At 42.7% G+C, this 24,953-nt stretch overlaps 1 protein-coding gene across 2 annotated transcripts in view; it reads right to left on the bottom strand.

The window, feature by feature from the left end:
• DOCK2 (dedicator of cytokinesis 2) overlaps positions 1-21,607 on the bottom strand; it is a 488,728-nt gene extending 467,121 nt beyond the window's left edge. For both annotated transcript variants that reach the window (XM_048861500.2, XM_075131370.1), the window contains exon 1: positions 21,350-21,607. In XM_048861500.2, the coding sequence (XP_048717457.1) occupies positions 21,350-21,392 (43 nt within the window). In that variant the 5' untranslated portion in view covers positions 21,393-21,607. The remainder of the gene's footprint in view (positions 1-21,349) is intronic.
• Positions 21,608-24,953: the final 3,346 nt, after the last annotated feature.

Below are 24,953 nucleotides of genomic sequence, written 5' to 3'. Positions count from 1 at the left end.
CTGGAACCAATACAGATTCCTGGGGAACCCTGCTATTCACCTCTCCCCACTGTGGAAACTGACCATTTATTCCTACCCTTTGTTTCCTGTCCTTTAACGAGTCTCTGATCCATGAGAGGACCTTTCCTCTTATTCCATGACTGCTTACTTTGCTTAAGAGCCTTGTGAAAAGCAATCACCCTTGTCCACATGTTTGTTGACCCGCTCAAAAAACTCTGATTGGTAAGGCTAGATTTCCCTTTACAGAAGCCATGTTGATTCTTCCCCAACAAATTATATTCATCTATGTGTCTGATAATTCTGCTCTTTACTATAGTTTCAACCAATTTCCCTGGTACTGAAGTTAGGTTCACCGGCCTATAATTGCCAGGATCCCCTCTGGAGCCTTTTTTAAAAATTGGTATCACATTAGCTATCCTCCAGTCATATGGTACTAAGGCTGATTTAAATTATAGGTTACATACCAGAGTTAGTAGTTCTGCAATTTCACCCAAGAGTTCTGAAGGAACTCAGATGACTATCATATGCTCCTAGTGACTTATTACTGTTTAATTTATCAATTTGTTCCAAAACCTCCTCTATTGATACCTCAATTCTGGGGCAGTTCCTCAGATGTGTCACCTAAAAAGAATGGCGCAAGGGTAGGAATCTCCCTCACATCCTCTGCAGCGAAGACCAACACAAAGAACACATTTAGCTGCACCGTGATGGTCTCATCTTCCTTGAATGCTCCTTTAACACCTCCATCATCCAGTGGTCCCACTGATGGTTTGGCAGGCTTCCTGCTTCCGCTCTACTTAAAAACTAACAGCAAAAATATAGAGTCTTTTGCTAGGTGCTCTTCAAATCCTTTTTTTTTTTTTTGGCCTCCCTAATTATACTTGATTTGCCAGAGTTTATGCTCCTATTTTCCTCAATAGTATCTAACGTCCCATTTTTAAGGGGTGCCTTTTTGCCACTAACTGTCTTTTACCTTGTTTAGCCATGGTGGCTTTTTTTGGGTTCTCTCTGTTTTTTAATTTGGGGAATACATCTGAGCTTCTATTATGGTGTTTTTTTAACTTTCCATGCAGCTTGCAGGCATTTCATTTTTGTGACTATTTTTGCTTTTAATTTCCGTTTAGCTAGCTCTCTCATTTTTGCGTAGTTCCCTTTTCTGAAGTTAAATGCTACTGTGATGGTCTCCATTGGTGTATCTTCACCACCATGACCACCACATACACATGAATGTTAGATTTAATTCTATTATGATCACTATTGCCAAGCAGTTCAGCTATAGGCACCTCTTGGAGCAGATCCTCTGGACTAAATCAAAAATTACCTCTCCCCTTGTGATTTCCACAATTAGCTGCTCCAACAAGCAGTCGTTTATGTCTAGAAACTCTCTCTCTCTCTGCATCCTGTCCTGAGATATGTATCCACTCAATATGGGGATAGAAAACTCAATAATGGGGAATTTCAACTATTTTTATAGCCTCTCTAGTCTCCCAGAGCATTTCACAATCAGTATCACCATCCTGATCAGGTGGTCGGTAATATATTCTACTGCTTTAATAATAAGAATTTCTATCCATAGAGAGCCTATGGTACAGTTCAATTCATTTAAGATTTTTACTGTAATGGACTGGTTTCTTGCACATATAATCCCATTCCCCCACCAGCACGACCTACTCTGTCATATTGTACCCTATTACCATGTCCATTGATTATCGTCATTCCACCAAGTTTCTGTGATGCCTACTATATCAGTATCCTCATTTAATACCAGGCACTCAAGTTCATCCATCTTAGTATTTCAACTTCTTGCATTCATATACAACCTCTTATAAAAATTTGTCACTGATTAGCTGTCTACCATTATGTGATGTAACTGAATAGGACTTTTTCATTTGATTGTCTTCAGTTCCTACCTGAGCTTTATCAACTTTTATCCTCTCCGCCTTACTAGGACATGGAGAATCCTGATCAATAGATCCTCCCCGAGGAATGTCAGTTGTCAACTTTCCCCACAGCCCTTAGTTTAAAAATTCCTTTACAAACTTTTTCATTTTACACGCCAGCAATCTGGCTGCATTTTGAGTTAGGTGGAACCCATCCTTCCCCAAAAGTTGCACTAGTTCCTAATAAAACCTAAACCCCTCCTGCCTACATGTCTCATCCATTGATACCCTGCAGTTCTGCCTGTCTGTCTGACCCTGCTCATGGAATTGGAAGATTTTAGAGAATGCTGCCATAGAGGTCCGGGACTTCAATCTCTCACCTAGCAGCCTAAATTTGTCCCCGGGACTTCTTTCCTACCTTTCCCTATGTCACTGGTATCTACGTGTACCACAACCACTAACTACTCCCTACACTGCACATAAGATCTGCGACCTTTGCCCCAGTCAGGCAATTCACCAGGCAGTTCTCCCAGTCATCACAAACCCAGTTATCTATATTTCTAATGAGTGAATCCTCCATTACCATTACCTGTCTCCTCCTAATAACTGGGATTCCCCAACCCCCGAGAGGTATCCTTAGTGTGGAAGGACATCATGACAGTTGTTAATGCACCCTGCTCCCACTTTTCAAATTAACTGAAAATATCAAAGGTATATTAATGAATTGTATCATGGTGGCATGTAAGCACCCAAATCAGGGACTCTATTATGCTAGGTATTATACAGTTGCTGAACCCAAAGAATAGATTAAATTTTAAAAACAATGTGTTGTGTTCAGGTCCTGTCAGAAGTTAGATGTCATTTTGAGTCCGCTTCCTAATGGCCAGTATTGGCCTAACCAGGCACTAGTATTAGCATTATTGGCATGGACATTCTAGGTCAGTGGTTCTTAACCTATTTGCCACTGTGGGCCCATATGCAACTCTCTATGTGCTATGTGGGCCACATACACACTATATTTATGCCATCTTTATGGCCCTGATGAGGTCACATGGGCCACACCTACGTACTGATTGCGTCATGGGTTGAGAACCACTGCTCTAGGTGAATGAGACATCGACAGTCAGTATAGTCTAACCATAGGCCACACCTTAACCAACAAGTCCTTCTTTGACCTGGGAGTACAGCTACCACCCATTTCCCAATGCAGTGGCATATGAAAAAGTTAGTTTTCTAAGCCCCTCCCCAAATCCTTAGTTTACCTCTCATCTCAGCTGCTTCTCAGATTTGGCTCAGTAGAAAAGCCCCCTGCAGCCTACCACTCTTTCTTTGTGAGAGCAATCAAGGAAAGGGGTGCTTTAATCTGTAAGAAATATAGAAGTGAAGCCCTTTCCAATCCCAGAGGGTCTACTCAGTTGACCCTGTGAGAGAGTTTAGGAACAACAAAAGGCACCTGTTAGCCAATGACTCCTGCCATGAACACCTATGGAAGGTCAAGACTAACTTGATTAACATAACCTTGTTACAGCCCCTCCCAGACTTTTTGAAGAAGATTAGCAACTTCCAATTGCCATGCCAATCCACCATCTGGGAAATTCCTTTCTCACTCAAGAGACCATCAACTGAGAGCTAAAGTGCTACATCCCATTTACCATAAACTCGATATTAGCTTCTAGTCAAGCCTAGAGCACACCACCAGATCTGACAGGTGAAATGACAGGAACATTCTCTTTTCAAGCCCCAGTGCTGTTGGGAATTCCTCTTCAAGTAGATGGAGATGAGACCTATGAAAACCTCCTCAGGTGGCATCTGAAGTGACCAATGGGAGATGCCCTGAGACAAGAGTGACTTTTCACCCAACCAATGGCCATACATTAACGACAAGGAGGATCTGCAGGTTCTCTGTTGCTGTCCAGAGCCTCCTAAATCCAACTCCAGCGATATGGTGTGGGCATTCTTGGCCATCTTAACCAAATAGCCAAAGACTGCATTGGGTTTGGAGACTAAATAACCCGCTGAACTGTCAGTTATATTTTCAGTCTTATTTGGGAAACTGTTACTGCTGGGTAAATTCATGGATAAACAAACAAAACAAAAAAAACCCCACTCGACTACTCCTCTAGGCTCTGTCTATATTCTTGTGCATGCTGTGGCAATACTACTATACCGGTCAACAGCCATTGTCTTGGTTCTCACTGACAGAGGGTGCAGAAAATGTAGTCACAATTTACTCCTGCTAAAATTTGAATGAAGGTCATTTGGGGATTCAGACAGGAAACCAATGTTTTAAGATTTGAAACCCACTGGATTAAGAAAGGTTTGAAGCAACAGAATCTAAAGGTCAAAGACTTGGCTAAATTTGGTTATAAGGTCCTGTCCCTAAGCAGAGAAGGACAAATGTGAGGCTCAAGCTCTAGGATCTCCATAGAAACCAATTCTAAGGAAAAACTTAAGGGCACAATCCTACAAGGTGTTGATTGCCCTAAAGTTTCATTCATTTTAAAGGGAACTAAAGGCAAGCTAGAATCAGGCTGCAAACCAATAATGCATCTTGACAGGAATGCTGACCTATGGAAAGGCTGCAGTCACAATCCTCAAGCACAAAGTTAATTTACTAACTTTTTCTAACTACCTGAATCTTTCCTTCTGCATGTTTTTTTCCTTCATTCCAAGTGCCTACCCCAGCCCTTTATAGCATTTAAAGGGCCTTGTCCCTACTAGTGCCTTGTCCCTCTGTCTAGTTACTTAGATCAATCATCAGTCTTCCACTTCGCTGTCTCTCTTCCCTGTGCCCTTCCCCCCACAGAGAAGCTGTACTAATGTTTCTTTCAAACTTTTCTTCAGAAGCACAGTTGTGTTAAACCAGGTTTCCATTTTGTTTCATTGCAATAAAGTGAATTAACAGGAATGATTCTGGCTCAGTACCTCATCTTAAATCCGTTGTATTTGCCAACACGTTGAATGAAGAACTTCAAACACTGATTGGTCTACAAATATTGGTTCTGTCTTGCAAAACTCAATTGTAGTGTTGGAAAAATAAGCTGCATTTAGAAATCATCTCAATAGTTTGGCATTTAAAAGGGTTCTCAGTGGCCCAATAGGCTATCATTAGGAAGTCTAATCTGATCCTGACAAATTATTAACTGTACATTTTGCCTTTTTCTATACTCCCAATCCAAGTTCCTTAAAATGCAGTTTTACTCTTAAGAGAAAGAACGTAAAAATTCTACCCTCTAACTCAACAGAACTGCTCCATGCAAAGCTACATGAGTCCAATCATCACTTATGGCCAAAATAAGTTTGGATTGTTTTTTATTCTCAGTGGTCATGTAAAGCCAGCACATGAAGAGCAAGAGCTGCATTCTATTTCCCTTGTTTACTAGGTCTATTTAACAATTTATTCCATAATTAGTTAATAAGGACCTAGACACAGGAAAACACTCGGTGCTGCACAAACAGGGTTTCTTGAGCTAGAGAGTGCATGCCAGTACCCTGAATTAAGAATCCCTTCTGAGTCACGGCTATAAGAACGGATGTTACATTTATTAGGTCATCCTCAGTTACACTTGTGCAGCTCCAGCAAAACTGCTGACGTTCTACACGTCAGAGACCAATTTGGCCCGCAGACTCTGTTAGTGATGTGTAGCAAGGAATGAATCCAGCTTGATTTTTGTATCTCAGGCTGAGTTTGAGGGCTTGCCATTAAGGAAAGTTTTCACAGTTAACCGAGAACCTTTTGGAGATGCATGTTAATACACAATCCCATTGCTGAGTCATTTTTAGACGTAAAGCCACTTCAGTGTTTAGGCAATTTTTATTATAGTGGCTCTCACACTAAGAACTAGAAAGCCATCTGCCAAATGGAGCTGCAGAGATCATCAGTATGATTGCAAGGGAACAAGCTGATAATGCATTGCAAAGTTTGTGTCAGCACGTATTAAGTCAATGCCAGGATGACCATGACATGAAAGTGAAGAGCTCATCATTAAGAGCTGGACACAAGAGTCCATTTACACTCCAACCCCCGTTTTACTGGTTCTGCAGAACAACTAGTCTACATATTCTTGAGCATAATCCACTGCTGCCTTATTCAGGAATTACATATACACAGATAGAATACTCCTCAAACACCGATTCTGTACAATCTGCAATGCCATTTGTCTATAATCTCCCTGCATATGCTGTCTCCTCATTCCCAGAGTCAGAGAAAAAGTGGGGCTACTTCTCCCTTTCCCCTGCTGCTTTTCTTATGAACAAAAATAAAAGTTAACTGAAAATGGGGTCAAAAGAATAAAAAGGCAGTCAGTAAAAACAAAACTTTAACAGTATTCAGTAACAGTTATTACCCCTTGCTGCCATTTGATCAGTAGAACTGAGTTATATTTGCTAACTCCACAGAAGTGAACATTACAGAAATAAGCTGTGGTGGCTAACTACTAAGCAACATCTTTAGCCATGGGACTACAGTGTCACCTACCCATGCAGATCTCTAATTGGGTATTTAGAGATTACAAACATTATGCTGTACTCCAAATTTACCAGTGCCTTCTAGATTAACATCTCTACTAATATAGACTTGTTAGCGCCCTCGCCCAATCACATGGCCCAGACCTAGAAACCTAATACAAGCAACACAAATTAAACCGTAGCCTCGTCTGAGAGGAAGGAGTAGTGGTTCGTTTTTAAAAGCTAGGACCCACACAGTAGGCAACTTTGAGCACTTAACTCAGTTGAGTCTTGATTTATGCATCTGTAAAATGAGTCTATTAATGAGTCTACCATATATGCGTAGTGAAGCTTAATTAATTACTGTTCATAAATTGCTTTGAGATCCTCCCTGGGTGCAGTAGTTAATATTATTGAACTCAGCTTCCTTACATGCCCATTTCCACAGTCCAAAAACTTCACAATTCTGTTCACAGTTTGTTTAAAGCTATTACTCACTAAGGAGGTTCTTTTGTCAACTAAAAGCCTTAAGTATCTTTTCTCCTTTTGTTTGATAGACCTTAAAACTTTGGGGTTTTGTGATACAGCTGTACAGAAACGGACTCTCAAGTCCAACATGCAATACAAAATAGTTGTTCATGAACTTTGACTTAAATTACCAAAAATGATTTCACTAAACACAACCTGGGTATATGCTTGGGCTCAGTTTAGCAAAAGCAATGTTAAAGCATTTGGAAAATGTAATCCTTTATGGATCCAGCAATCTGTTACCTACTTCCAATTTTTTTCTACAGAAATAATCAGAAGAAAGCAAGTCAGCCAAATCAACCTCACACTTTATTCAATTTTCCATCTACTGCATTCTTCAATTTTAGTTCTTATCAGACTGACCCACTAGTTAAACTAGTACTGCTTTTATGACATAACTATGGAAACCAGTACCACTTAAATTCTATTACATTTATTCTAGTGAACACAGCAGATGTTTTAGGAATAGAACAAAAATTCAAGTTTAAAATATTTTTTTATCTGTGCTGATAACTGGCTGTTAAACATTTCTTCAGGCACTCTTTGGGCTAATTTTTCAGGGTGCTTCCACAAATCAACTTGCAATATTTTCAAGCAAATTTCTACAAATCACATCAAACATTTGTATGCACAATGTAATTTAATGGTGGACTGTTTTTTGACAAATTAATTTAGGTTGTGTGAGCAAATATTGTAAATGCATTTTACAGCTTCTTTCAAAATATGGTTCTACTACTCTTTTGTGCTTTTCATCTGCATATCTCCAAGATCAATTTACAAAGTCCGAATGAAAAGATAACCTCAGATTTACATAAGTGTATGTGCAACCACGCATGAAATTTAAGCGTGAAACAGAGATTCTGTTTATGCTTATGACACTAATTTGTACATGCAACACAAGCCCGGCCCTAATAGTAAAGATGCTGCATAGTATGAAGTCAAGTTATGTTTAAGTCAGAAAAGAACAGGTAAGTACTCAGAAAGGAGTTAACTACTTTTAAGCAGAAGTTCCTGCAGAGAGAATTCATTTCCTGCCACACTGTGCATCCTGTATCAAGGAAACACCATCTTCTGGAACATGAAATGATCAAATCTTGTTCAAAGTAGGTTGGTTCTCAGGTGACCCAGCCCCCTGAACTGAAATTGTCCCAGAGCAGTTCTACATTTTAACTAGAGTTGCAATATGCAAATGTACTGAGGAGTCAGTATCTCCCTTTTATATATTGATTTTTACCATAATAACTTTTAAGAGCTGGGCAAAGCTGGTTTATTCTTCCAGAACTTCATTTTTGGGTAAACAACAGATTTATTACAAGAAGGCCAAAGACTAGTGTGCATTTCTTTAAGATAGACATAGTTGGTTTAATAGAGGTTATTTAACTGTATTTCAAATTCTGATTTATGCTTGTATATATTTGCCCTACCCAAATTGGAAGCTGGATTGTTGGCCCTCCAGTGGAGGTAAATAGGGATTCTTTAGAGTTTTCAGTTCAGGAACCTCTCTAAAGGAACAAACATTGATTTCGTTAGAACGACATGACCTTTTCATGTTACTCAAGCTCTAAGAGCTGGTTGTGATAATACACATATTTCAGCATAGTTTTCAAAGACCTAGCTCTCCATCCCCACAAGGAACATCATAGTTTGTGGGGGTTTTCCTACTTTTTATTTTGACTGAATATTAATGCTAAAAACAAAAAACACAAAACCAGTTAATCAACTCTAAGCTAAAAGACAGATGTCGTTCACTAATGAAGTCTGATCTACAGTCAGATGGGTAGGAGGCTCCTTTAAACTGCACAGTCCCTGGAAATAATTAATGAAGGGCACATTTTTCTCCCCACACCAGTAAAATCTTCAGCTTGACCTTCTTGTCATTGATGAATGGATTTCCTCCCCACCCCCAACACTCCCTCCAAGGAGCTACAGTTTTTTTTACTAACAGGCTGACAGCTTCCAAAAGTTAAAGATGCTTACATTAAAACAAAGATTGCTTCAGTGCATTGAATCTATTATATTTTGATTGCAGTAGTGTCTAGGGTGACAAGGTGTGCGATTTTCGACCAGAACACCCAGTTGAAAAGGGATCCTGGTGGCGTTGGTCAGCACTGCTGACTGGGCCGTTGACTGTCTGGTTGGTGGTGCTGCGCAGTGGGGCTGGCAGGCTCCCTCCTAGCCTCTGTCACATGCCTCCCAGGAAGCAGCTGGCATGTCCCACCCCAGGCTCCTACGAGTAGGGGCAGTCAGGGGGCTCCGCAGACTGCCCCCATCCCAAGCACCACCCCCGCAGCTCCCATTAGCTGGGAGTTGCAGGGGCGGTGCCTGTGGTAGGGGCAGCCTGCAGAGCCACCTGGCTGTGCCTCCACGTAGGATCCAGAGGAGGCACATGCCAGCTGCTTCCAGGAGCTGCTTGATGTAAGCGCTGCCCGGAGCCTGCACCCCTGACCCTCTCCCTGGCCCCAACCCTGATCCCCCTCCTGCACCCAAACCCCTCATCCCCAGCCCCACCCCAGAGCCTGCAACCCCCGCCGGAGCCCTCACCTTCCCCGTCATACCCCAACCCCTCTCCCGCCCTCTGAAACCCTCAGTCCCAGCCCGGAGCTCCCTTCTGTATCCCAAACCCCTCATCCCCAGCCCCACCCCAGAGTCTGCACACCCTCCTGCAGCCAAACCCCATGCCCCAGCCCAGAGCCCCCCTCTGCACTCCACCCTCCTGCCCTAGCCTGGAGCCCCCCTCCTGTACCCCGAATCTCTCATCCCTGGCCCCACCTCAGAACCCATGGTCCCACCTCAGAACCCGTATCTCCTCCCACTCTTTAACCCCCTGCCTCAGCCTAGAGCCCCCTCCTGTACCCTGAACTTCTCATCCCTCGCCCCACCCTAAAGCCTGCACCCCCAGCCGAAGCCCTCACCCCCTTTCACATCCCAACCCACTGCCTCAGCCTAGAGCCCCCTCCCGCACTCTGAACTCCTCATTTCTGGCCCCACCCTGGAGCCCTCACCTGGAGCCCACCCACCCCCCAGCCAGAGCCTCACCCCCTCCCTCACCTCAGCCCCCTGAAGCCAACCCGGTGAATATTAACAAGTGAGCAAGGGTGGGGAGAGCGAGCAACTGGGGGAGGGTGAGCTGGGGCAAGGCCTCATAGAAAGGGCAGGGGAAGGGTGTTCAACTATCTACTCGCACAAAACCGGCAACCCTAGTAGTAGCTAGAGGCCAAGGACCCATTGTGTATAAAAGCAAATAGACAGTGGCCCTCGCTACAAGAGCTTACTACCTCAGTGCAAGATTATAGTCAGCAGGAGGCGCAGATGGTGGAAGTACAAATAAACAATGAAATGACATTGGTTGGCATGAAATACCATATTTATAGCAAACCAGCTGCTTAACCAGTGTTGAATATTTTGTAGGCATCATTGCAGAGAAGAAGGAGTTATTTGGAGTAAAAGGAAGTGGCTTTAATATTATTTAAGAAATCTAGGATCTATCAAGTCTGTCCTTTGCCTCAAGAACCAGGCTTGGTGTCAAGGTGTCTTTCTTGCAAGACACCCTATGTACAACATTGGGTCCTAGAACCATAAACAACTCTTGGGCGTTCAGCTGAACAGACTCACACTGATTTTCTCTCATTCTTAAACAAAAACTAATATTTTGGGCTTCTTGATAAAAGTGACTGTAAAGTTCCTAATAATTATTACTCTAATTATTTTCCTATCCACAATACATTAAGAGCTTGAAGTCCAGAGTGGAAACAGAATGGAAGTTCTTAAGCCAAGTTTTCCTTGGGGTTACTATGCCTAGACCCTTACTTGATTGCTCACTACTATCCAAGGGCTTCAGTATTAGACTCTTTAAAGCAGGAGTGGTGGCTGAGAAAGGCTCAGGGAAAGCAGTGGGAGGAAAGAGGGAGCAACAGAAGTTAAGGAAAAAATTCCACCTTTCCCAAGGTCAATGAGCCTCTTCCCAACACCTCAACAGTGAAAAGCTTGCTTTTTCTCTAACTAGATTACAACAGTAAGGTTTTCCATGGCTGCATATTGGCAATCAGAATGAAGTAGGTTCCCTATAAAAACGTTATTTCCTACAAAAATCTTCAATCCTGTCTTGTCATGACAGTCTCGATTCCAGACACTGCATGGAACTGAGCAATCAACTGATCATAGAACAAGCCTCAGTACAATAAAACAAATGTTATATACAGCACTTAGTATCTCAAAATGCTTTAATTCCATACAAGCGTTGACAACTTTTTGGTGTACAAGTTCAACAGCTGTGCAATGCCACTATATAGTTTAAAAGAACATCAGTCCCTTTATTAAAAGGATATGAAGTGAAATTGTAAGGCTAAACTGAAAAATTGAGCTACCATGAAATAATACTTGGATGGAAAAATATCAGTTGTATTTTAGTGGCATATTTTGCCTCTTGATTTCTGGAATAGAACTTTTCATTTGACGAATGAGGAAAATACATCTATAGCTCCCTTTAGAAAACTGCCTATTTTTAAGTTTAAATTATTTATCACCACACTCTCAAAAATGAGAGACTTTATATGTGCCTTGTGTAATAATGCTACAATGTTTTTTTGTTTGAAATAGCAGCCACCAAGCCATCTCAGGGAACAATTAATCCCTATTCCCAGAGCTGTGCTGCATTATACTTGAAGATACACATGGAAGTTAATCAAATTTCTCCAGAAATGTTCCATCTAAGGAATTGTAGCAAAGAACCGTAGCCGTCAATAAGACATATGATAAAAGGCACAGAATTGCTTTGACATATGAATGCTTTTTCTATCTCTCTGGTCTAGATACTCAACTTCCAAAAAAAGAAAAAATTAGTTTCTATAACAAATGATTCCCCTATGATTATTGGCTTAACCCAAATATATTCTGGAAAATTCTCATGTGACTTGTATCATTACTCTCATCATAATGGAGTATATATTATACACCTTCTAATCATTCTGTACCTTCTTTCATTCTAAAATTTCATAAATTAGAAACTAAAGCTATAAAGGCACTTCTATCTGGGACACAATGCAACTTCTGTTAAATAATACAGAGCAACAGTACACAACAGCTGAGCATAGTCATACTATAATAAGGTTAACATGCTACAGAAGGTCAAGTAGAAAGAATGCAGTTATTTTTCACACTTACTCTTTGCTCTCAGGATCCACCCTTCCAGGAGTCTCTGGCACCCTGCTCCAGTCAGTGTCCCAGTTCTAGCTAGTTTGGCTTCTCCCTTGGGGCAGTGACACCAGGGCTGCCTCCCTGAGCACCTAGCCCATTAATACACTTCATTATAGCTTTCCTTCTCCTAGCACAACCTCTCCCAAACACTCTCTTCCTGTGCATGGCCCCTAGCAGACCTTTGTAGACCCAGGTGTGTCCCATACTTTTAATTTGCTGGATTGGGCTCACCAGCTCTGACACAGGGACCATGGGCCCAGTTCTACTCATCAGGCCTAGCTACCCTGTGACATTCCAATATAGTTAATTAGTGTTCCAAGATCACTTCCTACAGCTGCTACTTATCCCACAGCATGGCCTTTGCCTTTTAGCAATTGTACAAGTGTCATGCTGTCTAATCCAGTCAGGCAGCTGAGAGGACCTTCCCTGTGAGTACACTACAGCCTCTGTACTTCAAGAACCCAGAGTGAGACCAGAGATATAAGATTTAAATCACAACTCTATCAGTTACATGATTCTTGCAGACTGAGCATGCAGACCCTGAGTGCCTGCATCATGCTGGAAACCGCCTCATTCTGGGACTCCCTCTGGCAACTACATGAGTCATTTTAAAGAAACCAACATACTACAAAACGTCAAAAAGATCCCTCTTTCTGTACCCCTATGCTGGTGGTTTGTTAACTTTTATTACTAGCCACTATCATGGAAAGGATATGTTAGAAGTCATGAGTTTTAATTTTCACTTAAAGACGGTCAGAGTCATTGTTGTTCTCATTTTAGAGAGGCTACTTTCACAGGCATGGTCCTGACATCAGTACAGCTCCATCTCCTGCACCCACAAGTTTTGTTCTTGTTGCACTGATCCATGTGTACAAACTGTCAGCCACGTACCCACAACTGTGCAGGGAAGGCGCATGCACTGTAGGGGCACTAGGACTAGGTGGTGTCTCTTCTCCCCTTTCCCAGCTGCAGAGGGTGCAACTCTGTAGAGAGGAGCCAGGTGGAGATTCCAGGGGGGAAGGGGCAGAAGCAACAACAGCACAGAATGTTGTGGGGGGGTGGGACAAAGGGAATGGGTCTCAGATAGGCCCACCCCTCCCCCCAGCACTATCTGGACCCAGAATTGTAGAAGGAAGGATCCCCCACACACACACTCTGGGGGCACTAGGACCCAGATAGCATCCCCTCTTCCCCCACTGCGTGGCCTTGGGAGAAATTAGCAGATGAGCCAGCCAGAGACTCCGGCAGCTAGGGGAGAAACAGCCAAAGCAGCCACCTCTGGTCCTTTGGAGACCTTTCCAGTTTTCACTGGACTGTCTCTGCCCTGTGCTGATTGGCTGTTTGCTCCAGTTCTCCCCTCCCTCTTCCTCCATCTCTTCACCTCAGCATTACTCCTTTTACCTTCTTCACCCCTTTCCTCGCCCACATAACCTCACCCCATAGACACCCCTCTCCCTTCAGCTTATCCCCTCTAACTAAACCTACCAAAACCATATAAAAAAAAAATGAGAATCCAAAATGACCTCTCCTACCATCCCATTGTTCACTCCACTTGCGTGTTCTGCTCCTCCTCCCGCCCCATGTCTGTCCCGTCTACTGAGGTTTTAAGTTCTGTTGCTCATGTAACAGCTGCTTCATGCTGAATCAGCTGGAGCTCCTCACAAGCAGGATTCTACTGTGATTTGGTGGAGGCGGCATCATAGTTTTTCCTATTGTACCTCATTGAGGTAGGATGGTGCAGTTGTTGCCAGCATAGGACTGAGGGGACATGGATACCATTCTCTGCTGTGCTACAGGTTTCCTGGTTGATGTTGGGCAATTCCCTTAAATCTCTCAGTTCCCTCCTGGTAACATGGAAATAGTACTTCCCTGCCTCGCAGGAATGCTTGGAGGATAAATACGTTAAAGATTGTGAGGCATTCAGTTGCTATGGTGATGGGGGCCATACAAGTACCTTAGATATAGAAACATAAGTAAAAACAATATGCCTTTCCCACGTGTATATCGTGTGCCATCTCAGAACAGGATTTCAAGAGTCATTTCAGCTCATGCAGGACCACACACCAAAAGTTGTGCAGGCCAGCTGCTGACAGCTATGCTCACACAATCCTATGGTTCGCAATCATGTTTTCACTGTCCCTTGGGCAATCCTACTCGGTGCAGTGAGGGGCAGAATATGAAGGTATCATAGTGGGTCCTGCAGGATGGATTTACTTAGCAATTCTGCTGATGATGCACAAACCAAATTAATGTATAGTTCTCGCCAAGGACTGACTGTGGTTTGCAGCAACTGCAATCGTTATGGATATCAGCTGATGTGACTGACTGCTCATCAGGATCAGCTCTGCTGAGTAAGAAAGTGAAGTTTTTATGTTGTCACTTTTCAAAGGAGCACACAGGTGGCATTTTCATTTGAATTTGCAGTAACGATCTCTGGAGAGGACAGTCATGACTCACTGTGCTCATGTCCAAATTTAGCTTGACGGGGGTGCAGTTTCCTAGCTTCTTTGGTATCACCCCAGTCCAGAATGACTCCAAAGCTGCCAACCACATTGACTCAAGGCAAATGCACTAACTGGAAGCCAATCATATGGCAATAAAGCACTTCCCTTCGTACCATTATCTTCATCTTACCTGAATTTATACCTTCAGCCAGCTACTCTTCACCTAGGTGCTGATGTCTCTCAAGCACTGTGAGACAGGGTACTCCACTCACCGTAAAGGTGGCACCTTCTCCCGATCATTCTGGGGAATAGCTCACAAGATCAACCCCCCTTCCCAGGGTTGCACCCTGTCTTCTACCTTCCTCTTTCTGTGTCTGCAGCCCCTCTCTCACTCCACAAGCTACTATTGCCTCTTTGTGACTCAGACTTTTGGCCAGGTCACTCTACACATTTTCCCCCTTCTGGGATTGGAAAGCCTTTCCTTGCTAGCAGTCCTAGCCAATCTTCCCATTTACTGCCTCAGAGTGCCACTCAGTGACTGGCAGGGGAACCCAGACCTGCCCTCAGGTTCCAGCTCAGGGACCCTGTAGTCAGCAGTCAAGGTCTGTTCCCTTCTAGACCTTACTGACTTCACCTAAGCCCTTTCCTGCCATCTGCTACTGCCCACTCTCAGGAATTTACCAGCCTCCTAACTCCCCACTCCCAGAAGGGGCCTGTGGGCTAGCTATCCCTGTAGGCTCCAAACACTCCTCCCTTCTTCCAGGGTATCACTGCAGACTTTCCCCACCAGCCCCTTGTGTTGCAAATTCCCTACCTTTATAGTCTCAAACCATCTCCTTCCTTCTCAGCTGGGCTTCCTCACTCAATCAGGGGATTGCTCAGCCATCTGATTCCCCTCAGCTGTGGGCTGTTGGGTTAATGAGCTCTCTTCTCAGTCTGCATTAACCCTCTCAGGGCAAGTGTGGGGTGAATACCCCACATGCACTAGGACTGCTGGGAGGATGCTCTGTTTGTATTTGACTGAGGGTTAAGCTTCATTCACACATGGCTGATGTCCATCTCCCTCTCACTTCAAAAACCAACCCTTCCGTTGCATACAGATGAGGGGAAAAAAATTGGTATGTCAGCAGGTGAGGACTCTAGAAACAGAGGCACAATTACCAATCCTAACCCTTTGGGTCCAGACTTGAAGAATGTTTGCCTTTATCTCAGTTTCCACAAATTCATGTTACATATCTGGAGTGGATCATCTTATATCCTACATTAGCCAATGTGACAGATTCAGCAACCTGAGTATGGATTTATGCCTCCTCACTTTACAGTGCTCTGGAATACAATTTTGCCTGTTTTCCCACTTCTGATATCACAGCAGCAACTTGGTTCCCTGGAAACCTGAGCAGACATGCAGCTCCCTGGTCATCTGGTGCACTTCTGGCCAACTGCCACCAAGAAAAAAAGTCACCAAGAACTGAACTGCCACCAACTGCCACCAAGAAAAAAAGTCTGCCACATTTTCTTTGCTATCCTAGTCTTATCTAACAGTCTTATCTAATATCAAGGCGTAGCTGTGTTAGTCTGTAGCCACAAAAACAAGGAGTCTGGTGGCACCTGAAGACTAACAGATTTATTTGGGCATAAGCTTTCGTGGGTAAAAAACCCACTTCTTCAAATTCATGGAGTGAAAATTACAGATGCAGGCATTATATACTGACACATGAAGAGAAGGGAGTTCCCTCACAAGTGGAGAACCAGTGTTCAGTGGGTTCAATGAGAACAATGTGTTCAATTATTGGGAGTGGACTACATCCACCCTGATCAAATTGGCCCTGTCAGCACTGGTTCTCCACTTGTGAGGAGGAGTAGTCATTTGAAAGACCCTGCTACTTTGGTTTCTATCATGTCTCTTTGGTTTAACAGCATGTGACAGATCAAGGAGGAGGGAAGGGGAAGAAAGCAGGTTAGCAGCAGGGGTGAACCATGTGAGCTTAGGCAAGTTGTGAGCTAAAAGAGATGGATGCAGAGAATTCTTAAAAGCCTTCATAAGTCTTAGCTATGGAGGAGGGTAAAAGGTGCTGCTACTTTCACTAAAGCCACCATAAAGTCTAGCTTTGCAGAACTTCTATGGGCCTTCAGTTGTCCATTAACCAGGAAAGCATTTATGGAAACCCACCACCTAGTAGCATCTTTAGAGGGAAGTGAATTCTACCTGCTTCACATAGATGATAGACATCTTATCCAAAAAGAAGGGGCATACTTTTGAGTGCTTATACTGATGGTATTTTAGTATTCTTGGGACATCTTATCTGAATGTTGATCCTCTCTTTCCCTGTCCAGCTTATGAAATAAAACTGTGTATTTGGATTATATCTTATTATAGCAGGTTACTTTCCATCAACATTATAAAAAACTCTTTCATTGATAAAGCATTTTGATGAAAAAAACATACTGTCTTCTCAAGAACACAAAGTGGCAGGGGGCTCTAGACTGGGAGACCACCTGGATTACATTCCCAGATCTCCCATTCACCTGTTGTGTTAAGACTAGTCACTTCATTTCTGTGCCTCAATTTACCCATCTGTAAAACTAGGTTATTCACACTTGCCATGCTTTGCAGGGAACTCTGAGATGTACAGATGAGAAGCCTAAGTCCAACTCATTATCATGGTAGTGCAATGGTCACTTATTAAGATGGTAACCAGAATACAATTAGTGCAATTGCATGACATTCCAGTATTCCAACATTATACCCAATTACTGAATAAGTTAATTAGCAAGTATTACACTACCTTCCCTTAGTCATACCAAATATACACACACCATGTTTCAGAGCAGACATTTTCATCTTTTTTTTAAAGTTGGACATAATACTGCTCTATAGCATTCTGCTAGTTGATTGCCTGGTAGGTCAAATTGGATTAAAACCAGGGCCATAAAGCTTGATGAAGCATTTCTATAACAATGGGTTTAATGCAATTTGACCCACAGGAAATCATGCATAGCCAATGTTGCATAGTGTTTATGCAATGATCTATTATGCTATTCCTGATAAGGTTATTTATGCCTACGGGTGCATAAATAAACAAACCAAGTCTTTGCAAATTGTCATTAGGGAAAAGCAACAATACAACAGCTGTTTCACTACTGTATAAAGCACTTGTCTGCCTTATTTAAACAAATATATGTACAGTACACTTATCCTCTGCTCCCAAATGCCAGTGAAGTACCTTCACATACTTTAAATAAGCAGGTAGTGATCTGTGCCATTCTCACCTTCCCATACCTTATGTTGCTAGTATTTCCTTTCCGTTATTCACACTCACTGGCAAGTTGTCTTAGTCAAACTGCAACAATTTGTTTCTTTGAACTAATCTGGGGTGTAGGTCAAATGATAACTAGCTCACTGTATCCTTAATTTGAAGCAGGAAATGAATTGGAGATAAACTTTCAAGTATGAAATAGCTACATCTTCTCAAAAATTTTTTCCATTATCTTCACCCTACTCTACTGAAGTTGTGTGTTACTGCCCTGATGTGCACTGTATGTAACAGTAATCAACTAATTTTCTCTCAGCTGTACTGATGTGTTGCCCCTCACTCATCCTCCACCACCCAACTCTCAAGACTGCAGTTTACTCATTTGGTTCCTATAGTAGGCCAAGTTGTGGAATACCTTGCATGCAATGCAAATAATCCTATTGACTTTAATCAGGTGACTCATGAGTATTGCAAACATGATTAGCAGTATAAGCAGCCATAACTCCATCATTCACCTCTCTCATGTGCTTCTTTAATTCCAAGCCCTGTCATAAGCCCAGATAACAGATTTAAGGAGAGCCAACAACTTTATCTGGAAAAGGTGATTCTTAACAGGTGTTAAGTTTCATTTTAGGTAATGAAGGATTTTCTGTCATTTTCAGAGACAACCCTAGTTATTTGGGTTGATATAAGACAGAACTAAAGGAAAGCTAACACACAATTATTGTATCACCTGTAATTTAATTGCCTAGACATTCATTTTGTCAAACTGACACTTAAAATTTTATTCTTGTACTAAAAGTAGAAAAATTTCAACTGAACATTTTCAACTATAATAACTAACTACATATTTTTTAGCCTTATCAAAGTACTTTTCTTTAAAATGTCACTTGCCTTGGTTATTTTCTAAAGGAAACTTCAGCTAATGCATTTAGGGTGCTAAAACAATATAAAGTGTTCATGATGGTAAGTTGCTAGGGATTCTAATTCATTATGCAAAAAGTTACACAGCTAAATATTCGGAAGCCTTTGCTGGCAAGCCTAACAGAGAAATGTGATGATAGCCACAAACCCGAGCAACCGTCTTGGAGCAACTGTAGACTGACTAACTTTAGAAACCCTTCCTACTGATAATACCTAAATAAAATTTGATTTTTCTGTGCAGTTATATTTGTGGATAAATCAGTTCAGTAAAGATACAGCTTTTATACACAGACTAATATATTAATTGAACCAGAAACCTTTGCTGAAGAAAGTGTTGTTTATTTTATGTACTAAAAAGGATGTGTTATTTCAGATAATGAACAGTGCTTGTGGCATTCAAATCGCTGCTATGGTACAACTAGCCAATATTATAAATACTCTTGCAGTCACATGCAACACTTAAAACCATAATGCGTGTTCAGTGACCACATGATTGGAAGCTGAAGCCAGACAAATTCAAATTAGAAACAAGGCACACATTTTTAATTGTAAAAACAATGAGGAGTCTTTGTGGCACCTTAGAGACTAACAAATTTATTTGGGCATAAGCTTTCGTGGGCTAGAACCCACATCATCAGATGCATGGAGTGGAAAATACAGGAACAGGTATAAATACATGAAAAGATGTGAATTGCCTTACCAAGTGTGAGGTCAGTCTAACGAGACAATTCAATTGACAGCAGGATACCAAGGGAGGAAAAATAACTTTTCAAGTGGTAATGAGAGTGGCCCATTTCAGACAGTTGACAAGAAGGTGTGAGTAACAGTAGGGGGAAATTAGGTTTAGGTTTTGTAATGACCCAACCCCTCCCAGTCTTTATTCAGGCCTAATGTGATGGTGTCCAGTTTGCAAATTAATTCCAGTTCTGCAGTTTCACATTGGAGCCTGTTTCTGAAGTTTTTTTGTTGAAGAATTGCCACTTTTAAGTGGGTTCTAGCCCAGGAAAGCTTATGCCCAAATACATTTGTTAGTCTCTAAGGTGCCACAAGGACTCCTCATTGTTTTTGCTGATACAGACTAACACAGCTACCACTCTGAAACCTGTCATCATTTTTAGTGAGTGTGATTAACCTTTGGAACAAGCCACCAAGGTAAGTAGTGGATTTTCCATCTCTTGATTTCTTTAGATCAAGACTGGGTGCCTTTCTGAAAGATATGCTTCAGTCAAACACAAGTTGTTGGTGTCAATGTAAGGGTATGTGTGTGAAATGCAATGGCCACAGGCAGTTAAACTAGATGATCTAGTGGTCTCTTCCATCCTTATAAGAATCTATTAATTATTAGCCTTTATTTACTCTGACCAGCATTACACAGAAAAAAACTGAGCATGCCAGGAATCAGAGTGTTGTCTACAAAAAAAGCTCAACAAAGACTGAGCACTTAAATTGTTTTCTCATACACAAGTGATTTAAATTCCATATTCTAGCTAACCCAAGCAGTACACTCTGATTACCAAACATATGGACATTCAGACAATATCCTACACAAATCCAGCTGTTACAGAGCAGATGTTCAGCTTGCCAGAACACAGAAGTTCAAAATTAAAGTTACATGTTTCTGCTTTCTGTCCCCACCCCCTTACCACTGAAACAGAAAATCAAGTATCTTAGCCCCTCGGTTTTGCAATGGAAATTACCACCAGTACAGAATACTTAGATTTCACAATTTTACCACTTCTGTGCATGGAAATTAAACATGGAGAAATTATTTTGCTTTTATTATTTCCTCCAGGAAATTAATAATCATTTTACTCCATGTAACTATCAGCTCCTATGATGTGTACTGTGAAGTACTCTATCCTCTCCTGGGTTTGTCTTTTTTTATTTTAAAAAGTCCTTATGGTGCTGGGTATATACGTATGCATCAGTGTGTATTTTAGCAAGGAACCTTAAGACACTGTTATCAATAGCGGTCTTCCCAAGGGAGCGAGAGAAATATTTTGTTACCAATTAGTGGAAGGTGCTCAAGGGGCAAATTTTGAGTGCTTCTGTTCCAACTTTGATTATTGTGGCTTTCTTGAGAGTAATTTAGCACAATTACAAAATTCTGTTAACTCCAGGAAGCACGCCAGTCTCTATTTAATCAGAGAAACCACAGATGGAAGAGGTCATCCCTCCAGCTAACATAAGAACTTACATTCTTATTTATTAGCCCCTTTTCTAGTACCACTCTCAGAACAAGTGAGGGGTTCACGTCCTTCCCCAATAAACACATGCATTACTTTTCCTGACATGCAAATCTGTTTTCCCCTTTCAACTCCCTGTCATTCCTCAAGCAGCACCCTAAATAGTTCATCTTACTGCATGCTGACACCCTGAAAACCCTGGCCTTAGTCATTTTGAAGATGTAGCATTTCCCTACTATTTCTAGAGTGGTAGCCTGATTCTCCCTGCAGTGTCAAAGAATGAGATGAAAAATCTCAAGTAGGCAACACAAAGTTTTCCCTGCAAGCTCCCCTTTGGGTTTGTGTTAAGACAGAATTTCTGTTTTTTTTCACAAGACACTGCAGGAAAATGATAGGGAAGGGAGTTCATTGCACTGCACCAAATACCTGCCCACATCCTGCTTGAAAACTGAGAGGGGGCAAAACCCAAATGGCAGTCTGTGTACGTTACATACCCACGCCGCTCCTCTCCTTGTCAGTCTTGCGCCAGGGTGCCATTGCATGAGTCTCCTCCAGGTCCCAGAGGATGCCAGCCCCCAGAAAAGCCACTGAATGTGAGCAGGGTACTGCAGCAATGGTGTGAGTGAGGCTCTTGGAAGTCAAATCTGTTACCCAGTTTTAGTCACTGATGACCTGGGAGGAAACTGGGGCTGACTAACGTGGCTTCTACTGCTATGTGCGCTCTGCTGCTGTTCGCAGAGGCTCCTGCTTCCTTCCTCTTTTCTAACTCTCTCCTAACTGAATCAGTCATTGCCAAAAAGTCACGCCTATTGTGGGGGAAGGGTGACCTGAAGTGGGTGTCTTAGCAACAGGACAATGACAGTAATATGTGAACAGACAAGATGGAAAGGGAGTCATGCCAAACACTGCCTTCTACCACACATCTTTCGGCTCTGGACGTGGTCCCATCTACAGTAGAAGGCTACTGTGCTGTATGACCTGATTATAATATTGCAGTTCTCAACACCGAACATTTGAATCTTGTAGTTCAAGTCTCCATTCCCATACTGTGCTACAACCTTGGATTTTTCCAATTGGTCCCACAAGATGTGACTTAACTGTGTAGGAACTGCCATGTTTTAGCCCTGTCCTGCAGAATAGTTTCATAGCATAAACATAGCAAGTGCAAAAATGTGGCTGCAAACAAGGATGGATGAGGTTTAAAATCTTTCATGGAAGATTTAGAGCAATAAGTAGTAAACAGTAATGCTAGTTGCTTAAAGTGCTCTAGTTCAAAACAGTGAAGAACTTTAATATTCCATTGTAATGTCACAAACTAAGTTTTGTGCATGTAAAGATCACATAATCTAGGTGTTCAAAGTTGAGTTGGAGAGCAAAATACAGATGACCAATGACATGAAGCCTCACCTTCACTTCTCTCTCTCTCAGCTTGTCTTACAAGGACAGAGGCTTAAAAAAATCCTTTAGATGGAGTTATGTTCCCAAGTTTTTTCAGTGGGATAAATTCACTTGGTACAAGATTTCTTTGCACCTGCTTTTTACCTTTAAACATTTCTGAAAAATTCAGTAGCTCTGATGCTGGTATGATGTTCTGCACTGACAATCCTGCGATTTCAATCTTCATTTCATCCACAGACCACATACGCAAGCACAGACACTGCCAATCCAAGCTTTAGTTTACTGAAGACAGTGTGGAGCAACAACAAATCTTGAGTGTTAGCTTGCGAACGTCAGTCCTATCTGCAAACTTGAGTGTTTCAGTTCTGTTTGTTTTGTTGTTAATTCAAGCCCTGTGTGTTGCAGGCTTATGAAAAAGGGTATTTTCAGAAGGGTGATGGAAGTTCCCAAGCAACCATTCGATTATTTTAAGTCGACTTGAGAAAGGTACCTTACATTTTAGCAGTAAAGATAGCATTTGATGTACAGAAATGGGAATTTACACTAAAGGGGATTCTGAACCACTGAAATTCTCCCCTCACAACTGCCAGTCTGTTATTCCCACCTCTGTAGTGAAATCTTTAGCCCTCCTTTTAAATGTAGGCATTTCTAGTGTGCAACTCACCATCCCCAATTTAGACTAATGGAGCAAATTAATCCATTAGCTAACTCACATTAGCTCAAATTACACCAGCGATAAACTTTTTCTTGATGTGTCTCACTGAATTTGTTGTTATTCAGCCACCCCCTACCCTATTTTGTTGGACCTGTATGCCCAGGTATTCTTACGGCTTTCTACGGTGTTACAGGAGACTCTGGAGAGGATTGGTCTTCTTAGGCACTAAGTTTAAAGTCAGTAACAATTTGGATACGTCTCTATTTTAAAAAAATATATTATTATTTACAGGGAAGGCAGCTTCAACTTCTGAAGAATGTTTGGAAAGTGCAACCTTGCTATAATAAGGTATAACACTTACAGCGCTGAACCACTCTCTGGTGAAGGATAAGGTTGGTAGGAGCCAGAACAAACACATGCATCTTGCTTTTTCTGACATAACTGTTCAATTTCCTCAAGTCCACAATGGGACTAAGGTAGTCTCTTTTTAGATGTAGTACTTTTAATACAAACCCTTCTTTCTGTTCTCTTTGGCTACTCATTGTACAGCTCCCATCACCAATAAATGAACAAGTAGTAAGAAAGATAGGAGAAAATGATGAGTGGATGGTAATTACATTTCCTCCTGAAGTATCTTCCGTTGTCTTTTTTTTTTTTTTTTTTTTTTTTGCTGGCAAAACTCAGTCTTCCGGGGGAGGAACGGTTAAGAAAGTACCTAATGAAAGATACTGTATCTATCCTCTACTTGTTAAAGAAGCCACCTGTCATAGCGCGGCACAAGTTTCCTTCCCCTTGTCCCTGCCCTTGGGCTGGCCAAAGAAAGAGTCTCAGATGCCTCTTGCAGGTGCTTCACCCGTGTTCTTTTATTTACAGTGGCTGTACAGTCCCAATTCCCCCAACACCAGTCCCCTGGCCTTTGAGGCTTGTGTCAGCCAGCAGAGACAAAACCACAACCCTCCTGCCTGACTAGCCTCACCCCTTGAACTCTTCCCTGGGTTTATATTTCTTCCCAGTCAGCAACCCAGCTGGTTCCACTTGGCTCAGCAGATTACACTGAGCCTGCCCTCGTTAGGGCCTGCAGCTGGGCTCCCAGCTAAGGGTCTTGGCCCGTGTACCTAGCCACCCTACAGGGAAGCAGAGGGAAGCTGGGTCTTTAGCAGGGCATTCAAAGGTTTTATACCTCTGCACTGCGACACACCTCCCCCCTTTAATGAGCCACCAGGCTCAACCAGCCCCAGCCTCTTCTCAGCCAGGCATATTGGCCCTTCAGCAGGGGTTCGTTTACCCCTGCTGTGAGTTCCTGTGGGTCCTCCCTGGGGTTTTTAGCCCCACCCCCCGTGCCTCCACAGTAGAGGCAAGTCTCCCACATGTGTCCCTCGGCCCGACAGAGTCCACACTCCTGTTCAGGCCATGGCTGACTGTTCCCTTGCCTCCCCCGGCCCTCTCTCTGACATGGCTGGGTGCCTAGATACCCCGACTCCGGGATTGGCTCCAAGGCCCCAAGTCCCTTGCCTTCCTCGGGCTCATGAGGACTGCACTTCTGGCCGGAGGGTCCTTTGCAACCACAAAACCAACATTTGTTGGTTTCTTCCCACTGCTGTCCAGGAGTTCTTGCTACTTTTGGGGGTTCTACCAGCTCCCCCATTTCCCTTCACCTCCCTAATTGGGTTCTTCCCACCCCCTTCCTCAGGATCTCCCTGCCAACTTCCTGTCTCACAAGAAGGGGGTCCCCTATCGCTTCCCAGTAGGACTGGGTAGGGTAACCTCTCCACTACCCCTACCTGCTGCCACCGGAAACACCCCTGGACCTCCAGGGGAACTTGGGCTATCCAGTAGCTCCGGGTGTCCCCATGGACACACCGATGGGCTACCTTTTTCCCCAGAACCATCCAGCATGTCTTCACCAGACCTTTACAGACCAGGGAGCGGGTGGAGATGGAGTCCGCCAAACCCTTTCGGGGCTTCATCCCCACCAACACGGGTATGGTGTTTAAGGGCCATTTTCCTGGTCCCTCCCGCCCCCTGGTTCACCTGCAAAAGTCCGC

This window comes from Caretta caretta, chromosome 8, assembly GCF_965140235.1.
Source record: "Caretta caretta isolate rCarCar2 chromosome 8, rCarCar1.hap1, whole genome shotgun sequence".
NCBI classification, from domain to species: Eukaryota; Metazoa; Chordata; order Testudines; family Cheloniidae; genus Caretta; species Caretta caretta.
This window is presented reverse-complemented; position numbering and strand designations above follow the sequence as displayed.